This window comes from Vanacampus margaritifer, chromosome 17 (genome assembly GCF_051991255.1).
Source record: "Vanacampus margaritifer isolate UIUO_Vmar chromosome 17, RoL_Vmar_1.0, whole genome shotgun sequence".
NCBI lineage: Eukaryota > Metazoa > Chordata > Actinopteri > Syngnathiformes > Syngnathidae > Vanacampus > Vanacampus margaritifer.
The window spans coordinates 13944566-13958321 of record NC_135448.1 but is presented as its reverse complement, the minus strand read 5'-3'; the positions used below and the strand labels follow the sequence as shown (position 1 = coordinate 13958321).

At 38.4% G+C, this 13756-nt stretch overlaps 1 protein-coding gene across 2 annotated transcripts in view; it reads left to right on the top strand.

The window, feature by feature from the left end:
- Positions 1-13756, top strand: part of khdrbs3 (KH domain containing, RNA binding, signal transduction associated 3) — a 106885-nt gene that overhangs the window by 55027 nt on the left and 38102 nt on the right. For both annotated transcript variants that reach the window (XR_013289029.1, XM_077549498.1), the window contains exons 3-5: positions 3166-3282; positions 11799-11945; positions 12687-12826. Coding sequence is in view for 1 of the 2 variants with exons in the window: in XM_077549498.1 (XP_077405624.1) it covers positions 3166-3282; positions 11799-11945; positions 12687-12826 (404 nt within the window). In the remaining variant the exon portion in view is untranslated. The remainder of the gene's footprint in view (positions 1-3165; positions 3283-11798; positions 11946-12686; positions 12827-13756) is intronic.

Below are 13756 nucleotides of genomic sequence, written 5' to 3'. Positions count from 1 at the left end.
CTGCTCGGGCTCCCTTTGAGCACCAGGACGAGCCATAAGGCGCGAATGATGAAAAGATCTCATCTGCTTACCCTAAAGTAACCATCCTCTCATCAAGATGATGGTTATAAATAATACCTTCCCTCACTACTTTTATCTTAAGAAAGTGGAGGTTCTTGTAATTTCACACACACATCCTCTTTTATTGCGACCGTTTCCCAACATAGCATCACAATCCGCTCCCGTGGCGCAATGACATCACATGGATCCAGACGGGTCACATAATCCCTCATGATACCGAAAGCATTAGCAAACCCCGGAGCATTAGTCACAGGACAGATTTTTGTGGATGATAAACAGTAGGGGATTTATATGTTTAGAAAACTCATATATTTGGATCATTTTTTTTTCCATATGAGGACTGGTATTACGGATCAAAACATATTGGCTGATGTCATGTGCTTTTAACTTAAGTATGTCTTAATGCACCTAGGAAATTGCATGAACCCACTGGAACTCCACACTCACAATTTAAGGTCATGTATTTTAACGTTACAGTATTTGGCAATAAAGAGTACAGTGCTTCATAAGCCTGGATGGCTTTCCACTGTAGATAAATAGGATTTGGCAAGCACATTTTAATAATTTATTATTCATTTATGTCTAGCGGTATCAATCAAAATAAGCATAATTTCATATGTTAATGTAACATGTAAAAGTAGATCATGTTAGTTTAATAGGCATCCACCATAAATAAAAGATATTGGAACGGTTGCGCTTTGTGTTCTGCTTAATGGCTCCACGCAGTAAAATTTTAAAGAAAAATCCTTATTAGGATTCTGCAAATGAGGTCTTACAAACTCAAAAACACTTTAAATATTACCAGAAAGTTCAGATCCTCCTTGATGAATGAACTTTCCCCTGATCATATCCCCCAGAATCCTTATTATCTATCACGATCACCCTTGACTTGACACCATGTCGGATGTTTGAGAAGAATGAAAAGGTGCGCTCAATACGACTTTGGCTGTGTCCGGCCCTGCAAATCATTGTTCCATACCACAATGCAGCTCAGTGATCAAGGCTGGATCCATGTGGAGGATGATGAATGTGCAGGCAATTGGTTACACTCAGCACATTCAAAATATTTCCTGACAACCTCTTTCTGGTGGATTGACTCGGGGAAAAAAAATTGTCTACAATCATCTTTTAAGTTTTTTTTTTTTATGATATTCCATCAGATATCATGCAGACTAACAAATTTACCATAAAGTTCTGTTTTTCATATTAGTTAGCCTTAGCGGTTAGCATGGCTTTGCTGTTTTCTTGCTTGGTTTGTCCAATTATTATTATTCTTTTATCCAGCTTTGTAATGATACTTGTTATAGACCATGGAGCCAAGCATTAGTGACTTAGAGGAGCTCTGATAGGACAGTAGCCGCGACAGCTATAGCAGAACGAGCTAGCTTAGCACCTAGCATTTCCTCCATGAGCAGCAAGGAGGACGGGTGCCTGTTTGCCCTGGACACGCCGCTCAAAGCTGGTTATAAGAGTGATGCTAGCAGCTCCGTGGTCAGACGTCATCAACAATCCAAATCTATACCCTAGGCCAAATGTACGTATACCATCTACTGCGTTTGACGTCATCATGGCTTCCCACTATTCCCTAAGGTCTTGGGGGGAAAAGGAGGCGTTGTAATACTTTTTCAAGATAGTATAAGAATGATAGGAGTCCGCTGAAAAGACACACTAGCGAGAGGAACTGCAGCCATTTGTCTGTAAACTTGCTCGTGTCCAGAATATTCTGTAAAATAAATCCTTCGAAGGACCTGTTCACCGATCTCCAGTCTGTATTCAGAAAAATCAACAATCTCTCTGCCCGAACAACAACGAACACGCGGAAGACAAAGATAGTCTTCTAACACTTGCCATATGATCAAAGTAAATGAAAATGTACCTTGTCAACAATCTACTCAAAATGTTACGTTCCAATATCCATTGTTTCCAGCTCATGGTTTATAAGTACAAAGTAACAGCGAAAGACTTGATGTAGACTGTTCTTGAAAACAAAATGACAGAAGAAGGTGTGATATGACGAGGCGCTGCGTTTTGAAGTACAGTCTGGGCGGACAATGGCGATACTTGTGAAAAACATTCATTGCTTAGATTGCCTACAGTACATGGGGCAATCTCGCTCTCACAGGGAATCTCGTTACGTTGGAAAGTCCTAATGGCTCCAATGTGGCGATACAAGGTTATTATGGGACAGCGGCAATATCCATCACTCAACAGTTCAACAGAATGACTCCATATCGCAGGAGGCCACTTACCCCATTTTGCTTGTGTTAGATTTAAATTAGCGCAGTGGGTATGCACTCCAACCTAGCCGTCCGCATATGGTCGCATTCACAGAAAGTGCTGTCATTCTTAACATTTTGATACGCATGCAATGTATCAAAAACACCAACCTTGCCGGGACTGTAAAAAAAAAAGAGAAAAAAACACCCTAACCACATCCTACTGTACTAAAGTAAATCACTAAAGCTCTACCCTCTCAAAGCCATCAGCTAGCAATTGGCGTCCGCCTCCGAATAAGCTCAGTGTAGAGAAGGAGGAAAGGGTGAGGTGAGGTGTTACCTCCTGCCAGCTAATTGATGACTCCAACGGTTAAAGGAGACGTCGCACTAAGTCACCGGCGAAGGAAACGTGCGGTTAGGCAGAAAGGTTTTGGCCGTCTTTTGTCTCACTTTGGCCATTTCCGGCTGTGAGTGAAATTGGGTTTGGCTACTGTTGAGGGTTCCTCTGGCTTTGATGGGTCTCTGAACGCAGCGCCACTTGGCACAGCGATGGCACGGCATTTGGGTTTCAATGACAAAACGCAGCGACCTTGTGAGTTACTGAAAATAAAGACTATAATTCCGTAATCCACCAATATTCCATCACTAACATATGGTCGATGGTGACAATTCTTCATGTAACAAAAGCCCTTACGGTGACAAAATACGGTTGATTTACTGCTTGTATTGATCCCGCCGAGCAAGGAAAGAAAAGGTTTTTATTAGCTTTAGTGAAAGAGCTTCTCCAGGTTAAAACTACGTCAAATTGACGGCGAGCGTCTCGGCGCTTTATCTCGAGCAAACAGCGACTTGATTGATCCCCCTCCACTCTCTGTTTTCTTTCCTGCAGTTTAACTTTGTGGGCAAACTTCTCGGGCCACGTGGGAACTCGTTAAAGAGGCTACAGGAGGACACCCTCACAAAGATGTCCATTCTGGGCAAAGGCTCCATGCGGGACAAAGAAAAGGTAACGTAACTCTCGTCTGAATAAATTCATTTCAGTAAGTGACCAACTCTATTTTAAAATGTAATTGCAATTTTGGTTTTTATTGGCGTAAACACGGCATCACACATAATGCTCTTCCATTGTTTTTAAATTGTCAACAAAATAAGGAACCATCACAGGTCACTTCACAAGTTCAAATGTCATGTAGTTATTTTTTCACACAACTCATACTGACATTTGGAAGATGGAAAACTAGTGACTAGTAATGAATAATAATACACTCCAATAAAAAGGTTGTCTTGCTTTCTTACAATTGAAGCGGTGTAGATGTTTTGGGAATATGTAAAAAGCAAAACTAATGTGAAGTTAGTAAGAATTTGTCCGTCCGTCTTCAATTCCGCTTATCCGGGGTCGGGTTGCGGGGGCAGCAGCTTTAGCAGGGAAGCCCAGACTTTCCCTCTCCCCAGCCACTTCACCCATCTCCTCCGACGGGATCCCAAGATGTTCCCACGCCAGCCGAGAGACGTAGTCTCTCCAGCGTGTCCTGGGTCGTCCCCGGGGCCTCCCGCCGGTAGGACATGCCCGGAACACCTCCCCAGGGAGGCGTCCAGGAGGCATCCGAACCAGATGCCCGAGCCACCTCAACTGGTTCCTCTCAACGTGGAGAATTTGTCCAAAAAGTAAATAAATGCCATGCATGATAGTACACACGGTCAACGGGTTAAGAAGGCCAACTTCGAAATAAACCATACCTTATCAAATAATGGAGATCAATTTTCAAAATTAAAGATTTTGTTCATTGTCCAACACAATTCTTGTATAAATAAACACGGGCAAGCCAAAAGCATACAACACATTGTGGAGCCGAACGATATGATTAAAGACCAATTGAGTATTTCTTGGACTAAAATCCAGGTATTTTCTGAAAAGGAGAGCAAAATTCCGCTTAACGTGACCCATTCATCAATAATTATGTGGGTGTCTAAAGAGAGGATATTAACGGCAACTCAGAAGAAGCAGGATTGATTGCAGACTTCAGCCGGGCCCGTCGTTGCCCGTGATTTGCCGTCCGCAATAATTCTTGTTATCATACAGCGTATTCTTTTTGATCACGGTGATCGATAGTCTCAGACGGTCCGGGAGAGATCCGTCACGGAGATGTGCTGACCCGAGCACCCGCACCCGTCCGCACATGTGCGATTTAAGACCAGGCTTGTAGCGGCTTCCCTCTTTTGCTCCTATCTTCTTGTTTGCTGACGTTTCTGGTGGTGGAGTTAAGCGGAATCAGTCGTCGTTGTTTTCAAGGCTTGGAATTCCTGCGACTGCGAACCAGGAAGTCTGGCCGCTGCACAGGCAAAACACCCGAAGGCTGTTTCAAAAGGGAGTAAGAATACAGCCGCCTCCTTCCCACAGACGTCCTGATGCTTCTATTTTTATTTCCGTGGGTAAAAGCATACAATATTGCCTCCGAGGTTGCACTTTAGGTAGGAAGGTTTCCATACTACGGTGAATGAAAATGTCCTTTCACAAGTCAGGAATCCAGCAGTGCGTTGGCAAGATAAGTGCGCATTGCTCGCCATGTTTCCCTGAGACATCAGAGTGGCCGTGTAATTGCTCTAATATTTGCTGCTCTTGGCTTGACAATAACGTCGGCGCAGAGGTGTTGACAAGCACCGAGTCTGCCCGCCCGCCTCGTTATGGCACCTCAGCTGTCCTGCCGCCGTCAGGGCGCGATGATGTAGAGGCGTCTGTGTTGCACGACCACCCCCCCTCCCCCCACCCACACACCCCCTTCTTGTTAGCGCCGTAATTAACTCATCCATTTTCCTCCCTGGGCCTTTCTCTCACAATCCCAACGTAGACCGTAAAAATTAATTTACTATGCTTCGCTTACAGCGTGATTGAATTCTTGTTTTAATTGTCAGGGTGAATCCCTTTTTGTTCTAGCCTTTTTATTTTTACTTTTTCTTTTTAAACAAATGCATTAGAATCCCTGTCACACAAAAAAAGGAGACAATGTGTAGCATCGTGGAGTGTTGAAATGCGGGCTTTTTTTTTTTTAGCTATTTTGCTTGCATAGAGAATTCCTTTGTGATGGAACACATCACAGGAGGTAAACCGCTTCCGTTTATGCCACGATGACTGAACATATAGCGGAAAAGAAAAGTTGAGGCAAATGTATGCACTGTAACCTTCAGTAAAATAAGCAAACTCTATAAGGATGGCACTTGGAGTGATCAAGACAATGGTAGGCTACTTGCCTAGTTAATGGATGTAACATGTTGCAAAATGAATGGGTGATACCATTTTATATTCTTGAATGATATGTTGACACCGTAGTGAATCAAGTCAGGTTTCCATCCAATTGTTTTTAATTTTTTTAAACGATTTTACTGAAAATGCGCAAAAACGGACATACGACTTTGCGAGGTTTCCTTTTTTTATTTTTTATTATATTTTTAATTTTTAATTTTTTTTTATGTTTTATTTAAATTTTTAATTTTTAATTTTTAATTTTTAATTTTTAATTTTTAATTTTTAATTTTTAATTTTTAATTTTTAATTTTTTCCCTGGAGAGCTCAGTATTGTCCATTCGGTAATTTTACCGATTTGACATGTCATCATCATTGCTCTCTTTTTTTCTTTCTTTTTTTTTTTGCGACGTTTCCATCTGATCTTCTTTTGCAAATATTGAGAGGGGACTCCGCCGCTGTAGGTGGCGGTATACGCCATAGAGATGTGATCCGCCAGTACTTTGAAAGAAGAAGAAGAAGAAGACCAGGAAGCGACTGCACCGTGCGACGATGTCTATGAGTTTGCTTTTGGAATTCTTGAAAAACCGGAGCGTTTCTTTACTGTTTTCAATCTAAAATAGCATTAATATTCGCTTCTTTAATTCCAAAAAGATTTCTGTTTATATGCCCCCCCCCCCCAAACATACCTTACTTATCGTCAGACATTGCTTTGGTACTACAAATGTACGTGTAACCATAATATCACGTCAAAACGTGTGACGTGTATTCGGTGTTGCCAGCGGTAATTGGCATAGCCCAAATTTGCATTTTCCTTTTTTCAATATGCTTAAAAATCCACCCCCTCGAAGTGTAATTTTTTTTTTTTGTTGCTAATTTTGGGCCCTTTTTTGAATTCCTAGCGTTTCCATTCAGTTTTATTTTCACATTTCTTAAAAATTCAAATTAAAATGGGTGGATGGAAACCCAACTACTAATTATAATGTATTTTTTTGTGAAATCTCACTAAATGGCGATCAAAACGATACGTCTAAACACTAAACTCGACTTACCTGAGTTTCAAATTGTTTGACAATTGTTAGGTTGCATTTTTTTTTTTTTTACTTTCACTAGGAACAAAAAATTTAACCAACAATCAATTTATGAATTTACATACAAACAAGCTGCTATTTTAATTGAAAATGTCTTCTTCGCAGGGTCGGAATTTCGACTTGTGCGCCTTCCGTTTTAGAGTGACTATGTTTGCATGCAGTCAAATAGTCAATAGCCCATTATATTATATTATATTATTAGTATGGGATTTTTTTTTAATAGGTTTTAGGTGAACTAATGAATACACACACACTCGCACGCACGCACGCACGCACACACACACGCACATATACATACTCACCCACATACAAAAAAAAATAATAATAAAAAAAAAATATATATATATATATATATATATATATATATAAAAGGAGAGCAATGATGGCGTGTCAAATCGAATGAACAATACTGAGCTCTCCAGGAAAATAAAAAAAATTAAAAAAAATTAAAAATAGTCAATAGCCCAATTTAATAACCCAAATATTGTCATTTGGGTTTTGAAAGGTCTTGTAAACACGCAAAACCCCAAATATGCTCTTATTCGGGCTTTTTGAAAAGTCTACAATAAAAATCATCTGGAACCGGAAAATCCTTTTTTTTATGTATAAGATGTGAGTGAATCAAATCGTTCCACTTTGAAATATGTCTATCTAGGTATGGAATCATCTTTTTTTTTAATTGAAGGAAATGACACATTTACATTACTGACAAATGTATTCAAATCAATGTATGTAAAATGACAACAAAAAAAGTCATTGCAACATCCCCTTTTGAGCGGAGCCGTCCCATATCGTATCGAGAATCCCACCAAATCGAACTGAATCGTTCTACTTAGAATTTCGCACTCCTCGAAAACCATATCGAAACATCTTTTGTGGAGGGATGCGCGTCCCTAATAGCCTTCATTCCATTTTGCTTCCCAGGAAATGTCTTGATGCTGTAGATTTGGCCACGATTCCTCACCTGATGCTGAGCTGGCAGCACAATATAATCCGTCCCATTCAAACCCCTTTCCTTTACAATTTAATGTGAAAGTGGATTTAGCTCAGTTGTTCCCTTCCCTCAAAGCTCTTTCTGCATAAGCCCCAGCGTCCACCCTGCGCATTTCCAGGGTGAACGGCGATTTCTGAGAAGATTTATTTGGGGGTGGGGCTTGGTGGGGAGGGGGAGGAAGATACCGCCAATAGATGTGAGAAACAGACAGCTGTAATCTGTCGCTGTGGGCTGCTTAGCTGCTGTTGGACGTGGCGGGATCACGGATGCGTCTTATCGGCGCTGATAGTGTGGCCTCCGTGACTCTGAAAACTTGTGTATGCAGATCGCGTGTTCATGCATGTAGACTGAGATATCCCACCAGGTGCCATTTTCAAGAGTAATGTAATAAATGCAACTTGCTGAGCTGAAAAATCTATTTTTGTCAGGGGTCTTGGCTGTGACATTTACACATGTGGCATTATGCTACACCTTCGACACATTCCAAAAAGTCACGAGAAAATTCACGGTTTTCCCAAAATTCAAAATATTGCAGCCAAAAATTCATCCATTCATTTGCAATAGTACGTTGAACATTGCACAATTACATTGTTTCAATTTGAAAGTTTAAACATAAAAAAAAAAAAAAAATTTTAATCAAACATACCAAAAAGTTTTACATTTCCACCAAGAAATTCCCTAATTCACATTTTCTACATTCTTATTTTTCACATTCATTCACTGATTCACACCACTTCAAATGCAACACACTCCAAAAATTCTTGCTAATCAGGGCTACTATTTTCCTTCTTCCAAAATTCACTATTAATTCTCAATGCAACATTCAACTTAACAGATTCAAATGATTCATATTTGAAATTGAAATCATACAGCAATTGAAAATTGTTCCCAAGGGTGAATTCAACGTGCTAAAAAGTCCCACTTGCCAAAGGTTCTAGATTTTCACTACTAAAATACCCACAATTAAAAAAACAGAAACGAATTGCAATTCTCCTCTAGTCTACATTTTTGATCAATTCAAATGTTCCAACTTTAAACTGTTCTGCTTATCACTACCGCAACATTTATAATAAATTCAAAATAAAAGCCAAATATTAAGATTTATTATTTTTTCTCCTAATAACCCAAAAAAAAAAAAATAATTGGGACAGATTCTAACTATTTCAACTTTAAACTGTTCAGTTTATCTCTACTGCAACATTTTCTTAAAACCTTCAAAATAAAAGCTTCAAATTAAGATATTTTGTTTTTATCCTCTAATTTCTACAATCTTTTCCAACTTTAAACAGTTCAGCTTTTCCCTACTGCAATTTTTTTTTTCTCTCCAAAATTTCAAAATAAAACCCAAAATTAAATTATTTATTTTTTTCTCCTCTGATTTCTATCGACAAGTTCAAATCATTCTGATCGTTCGGCTTATTCCAGGTCCGTATGTCATCCCTGTCTCATTCAATATCCTTCCGCAATTTTTAATTCAGCCTCTTTTAGCCTTCACATGCAATTTCTCCAGAAATTGCTTTCTCTGATTATTATGAGCTTTTGTGCTTTTAAATGTTTGTGTTTATTTGTTTTTAACACTTCCTCGGAGGGCTTTATCTGTTCTTACAATTTCACGGCTGTCACAGACAGTAGAGCTTCTCCACCAATGCTTTGAATTTTAAAGCAAACGCGCCCAAATGACTCACGGTGACATTAAACTGAGTCATCTTTTTTTTTTTTACGACAAGAATGATTGTTTTTCCAATGCAAATATCCCAACACATGAAAGGGAAAAGCAGGGCCAAGATCCGCGTCTCTCCTCAACACCGGCGGCTCGGTAAAAGCCCAGATTTATGGAGGAAATTACCATATCATTAACATACCACAGGCGCTCTTAAAAGAAGGTTATTTATAATTAGATGACATCAGAGACACTGGGTTCGCGTGGCGCTGAGGCGGGAGAAGGGAAAGAGGAAGTAGCGACGATCGGAAAGCCCCGGAGAAGACGCTTTCAGTGTAAAAGGGAGAAAGTGGGACACTGAGCCCCGTCCATGCTATCGGAGACATTTGGAGCTTTTGCCATCCTATTTCCCCGCCATCAACATTATCCTGGCCTGTTTTTGTCCGGGCCTAAGTGGTCCGCAGCTGTTAACATGCTATCATTTGCCATCATGGTCCTGAGCGAGGTGTGAGCTTTGTAGGGTCTTTTTTTTTTTATTTTATTTTTTTTTTAAGTTTGCTTAAACTCACTTAAAAACTTCAACATGTCGCTTTTTAAATCAAGTGGCGACAAACGATCAAAAAATGAAGTTGTCGGAGGGATTAAGGCTCGCGTAATTCTTCCCCTGAAAGCATTTTTCGTCTACAAGCTGCTGAAAGTAGGACGGAAATAAAAGTGACATGTGAAACAAACTCGAACGCAGCATATGCTCTTAGCAGACTTAATGTCTGCTATGCTGGCTGAACTGACAAGCTGATTAATGTGCGTAGATGCGCAAATTGGTTGATGATTCGCCGGCAAACAAATTCTCGCCACTTTCTTGAAGAATACATGTCACGTGGGAAATTGGATCCAAAAGTACAAAGGTGTTTGGCTTTGAAGTGCTGCCGCCACAAATGAAAATACTACAAAAAAAAATAAAAATACAAAAATATATATATATATATATATATATATATATATATATATATATATATATATATATATATATATATATATATATATATATAAAAGGAGAGCAATGATGATGACATGTCAAATCGGTAAAATTACCGAATGAACAATACTGAGCTCTCCAGAAAAAAAACAAAAAAAAAAAAACAAAAAAAAAAAAACTAATGAAAATACTTTTGATGCTTTGACTCTTTGACTCAGATAACTATTGTTTTAGACTCGACATTGCAGCTTCACTTCATATTGTATAGTGGAACATTAATAATTCACTTTGTAGTTACACCTCTTGTCTTATTAATGGAACGGGACCAAAGACTAGCTAGCGAATGGGCATGCTAGCACTTGAAAAACCCCATCATTTTATTTTTATAATGTTCTAAAACAATAATTACTGGATTTGAGTCTGAACATTTGTACTTGCGCCACACACAATTTCATAATGGCAGCATTAGCATGTAGGCTAATGCTAATACACCATGAAAAGCTACGGTGATGGCAGAGATGCTATCATTATTACAAACCAGTGTACCATCAAAATCACTAAACATTGAGGTGTCAAAATTAATTGACAACTAATCAATTATCAGCATTTAAACAATCTAAAGTAGCGGTAATCTAAGTACGGCACTTTAACTCATTCCCTGCTATTGACGGCTAAAAACGTCAAAAATTCATTTGAACTATTTCTATTTAACTTTTTTTTCCCTCTTTTATTAACAAGAGTATGAAAAACTTGATTTTTTTTAATTGTACATTTAGAACAGATATGAAATTTGTGATTAATCGTGAGTTAACTAGTGAGGTCATGCGATAAGAACGATTACAATTTTAATCACCTGACGCCCCAAATTTTTAATAATCTTTTCTTTTCTTTTTCTTTTTTATTCATTCACTGCCATTGACGGCTATAAACGTTGAAAATTAATTTTAGGTATTTCTATTAGTTTAACATTTTTTTCTATTTTTGTTAACAAGAGTATGAAAACCTCAAAAAAAAAATTCATTGTACATTTAGAACAGATATAAAATTTGCGATTAATCGTGAGTTAACTAGTGAAGTCATACAATTAATTACAATTAAAAAAAATTATTGCCTGTCGCCCCTAATTTTTAATAATCTTTTTTTTTAATTAATTTATGGCAGTGAATGAGTTAAAAAAATAAAATTAGGATTGATTCCGTGATTATTCAATATAATAATCAATTCAAAAAATATTTCATAATGACATCCCTATGAAAAATACTGTAACCGTTTTTTATGTTATTAACATTGCTTGTATTTAAATTGACTAACCGGCTTAAATACCAAATGTTGCCAAAGTCTCATTTGAGGAAGTGGCAGCAGTAACAGGACAAAAAGCAACCAGTCATGACTGACATCTGCAGTCCAAATAATTATAAGGATGCCTGTTTACAAGAGCCCCCGAGACACATCTCCTCCAGTAAAGCATCATTCTCTCGCCGTAATGGGAAATGTGGGCCAAGCGCGCCAGCTGACAGTTAACTGGCATCCCATTTAGCCCAAAATGTTTTTTCGCCTCGTCAGGAAGAGGAGCTGCGCCAGAGCGGCGAGGCCAAATACCAGCACCTCAACGAAGACCTGCACGTCCTCATCGAGGTCTTCGCTCCGCCGGCTGAGGCCTACGCCAGGATGGGCCACGCCTTAGAGGAGATCAAGAAGTTTCTTATACCAGTATGTTTCACACACATGTCCTCAAAATAAAAAATGTCCTCAACGAAACAACCTTTTTATTTTTTTTATTTTTTACATATCCACACACATTAAGGAGGGATGTTCCCACCCTTGTATCCTCTGAGGGAGCAACATGCTGCACCAAGCTTATTTACTCTCCCACCATTTATTATAGATGATCTCTGCAATGCTCTCAGCTATACTGATTTACATCTCATTAATTATCTGCACTCCCAACCGAAACCAAGCGGCCAACACCACTCAGCCTTTTTTCTTCTGTCCCCATGGAATGCATTGACACATAAGAGTCATGTCAAAACACGTTTAAATGCTTTTGTGATTCTATTCCAATGTAGTTGGATATATATATATATATATGCATATTTTATATATATATATATATATATATATATGCATATTTTATATATATATATATATATATATATATGCATATTTTATATATATATATATATATATATATATATATATATATATATATATATATATATATATATATTATATATATATATGCATATTTTATATATATATTTCATATATATATTTTTTTATTTTTTAAATTAAAAAAAAAAAACAATTTTTACTCTCTCATAAACAGCTTAGATGTTCCTGGCGCTGTAGCCCCGGAGATAACATCTGTATTTGAATACAGTTTAACTTCAAGTGAGCCTATTGCCGCGTGTGTGCACACGCGAGAGTTGTTTTTAAAATATTTGTGTGCAGGATTACAACGATGAGATCAGACAGGCCCAGCTGCAGGAGCTCACGTACCTGAACGGAGGCTCGGAGGATGCCAAGGTGCCAGCGGTGAGGGGCAAGTCAGCCACCCGTGCGAGAGGGACACCTGTGCCAGGACCTCCCAGGTAACCTGCTTCACATCCCGTGTGCATGTGTTTGTATGAATATGTGCGTGAGCATGTGTGTGTGATGAGAAAACTCAAAAGTGGGTCGTTTTCTACAAGACAAACCCCAAAATTTGGTCATTTTTGTACAAGACGATCCCAATAATTGTTATTTTGTACAAAACAACCTCAATAATTTGGGTCAATTTGTACAAGACAATCACCAACATTTTGTCATTTTCTTCAAGACAAACCCCAAAATGTTGTCGTTTTGTAAAAGATAACCCAACAAAAATTGGGTTATGTACAAGGCAACCCTCAAAATTTGGGTCGTTTTGTTCAAGGCAACCCATAAAAATAGTCATTTTGTACAAGACAACCCCCAAAATTGGGTAATTTTGCACAAGATGACTCTCAAAATTTGGGTCATTTTAATGCAACCCCAAAAAAAATCTCATTTTGTACAAGATAACCCCCAAAAATTGGGTTGTTTTGTACAAGGCAACCCCAAAAAATTGTGTCATTTAGTACAAGACAAACTAAAAAATTGTGTTGTTTTGTACAAGACAAACCCAAAAATTGTGTCGTTTTGTACAAGGCAACCCTCAAAATTGGGGTCGTTTTGTGCAAGGCAACCCATAAAAATAGTAATTTTGTACAAGACAACCCCCAAAATTGGGTCATTTTGCAGAAGATGACCCTCAAAATTAAGGTCATTTTAATGCAAACCCCCAAAAATTCTGATTTTGTACAAGATAACCCCCCAAAAAATGGGTTGTTATGTACAAGACAACCCCCAAAATTGGGTCATTTTGCACAAGATGACCCTCAAAATTTGGGTCATTTTAATGCAACCCCAAAAATGTCTCATTTTGTACAAGATAACCCCCAAAAATTGGGTTGTTTTGTACAAGGCAACCCTCAAAAATTGGGTAGTTTTGTGCAAGACAA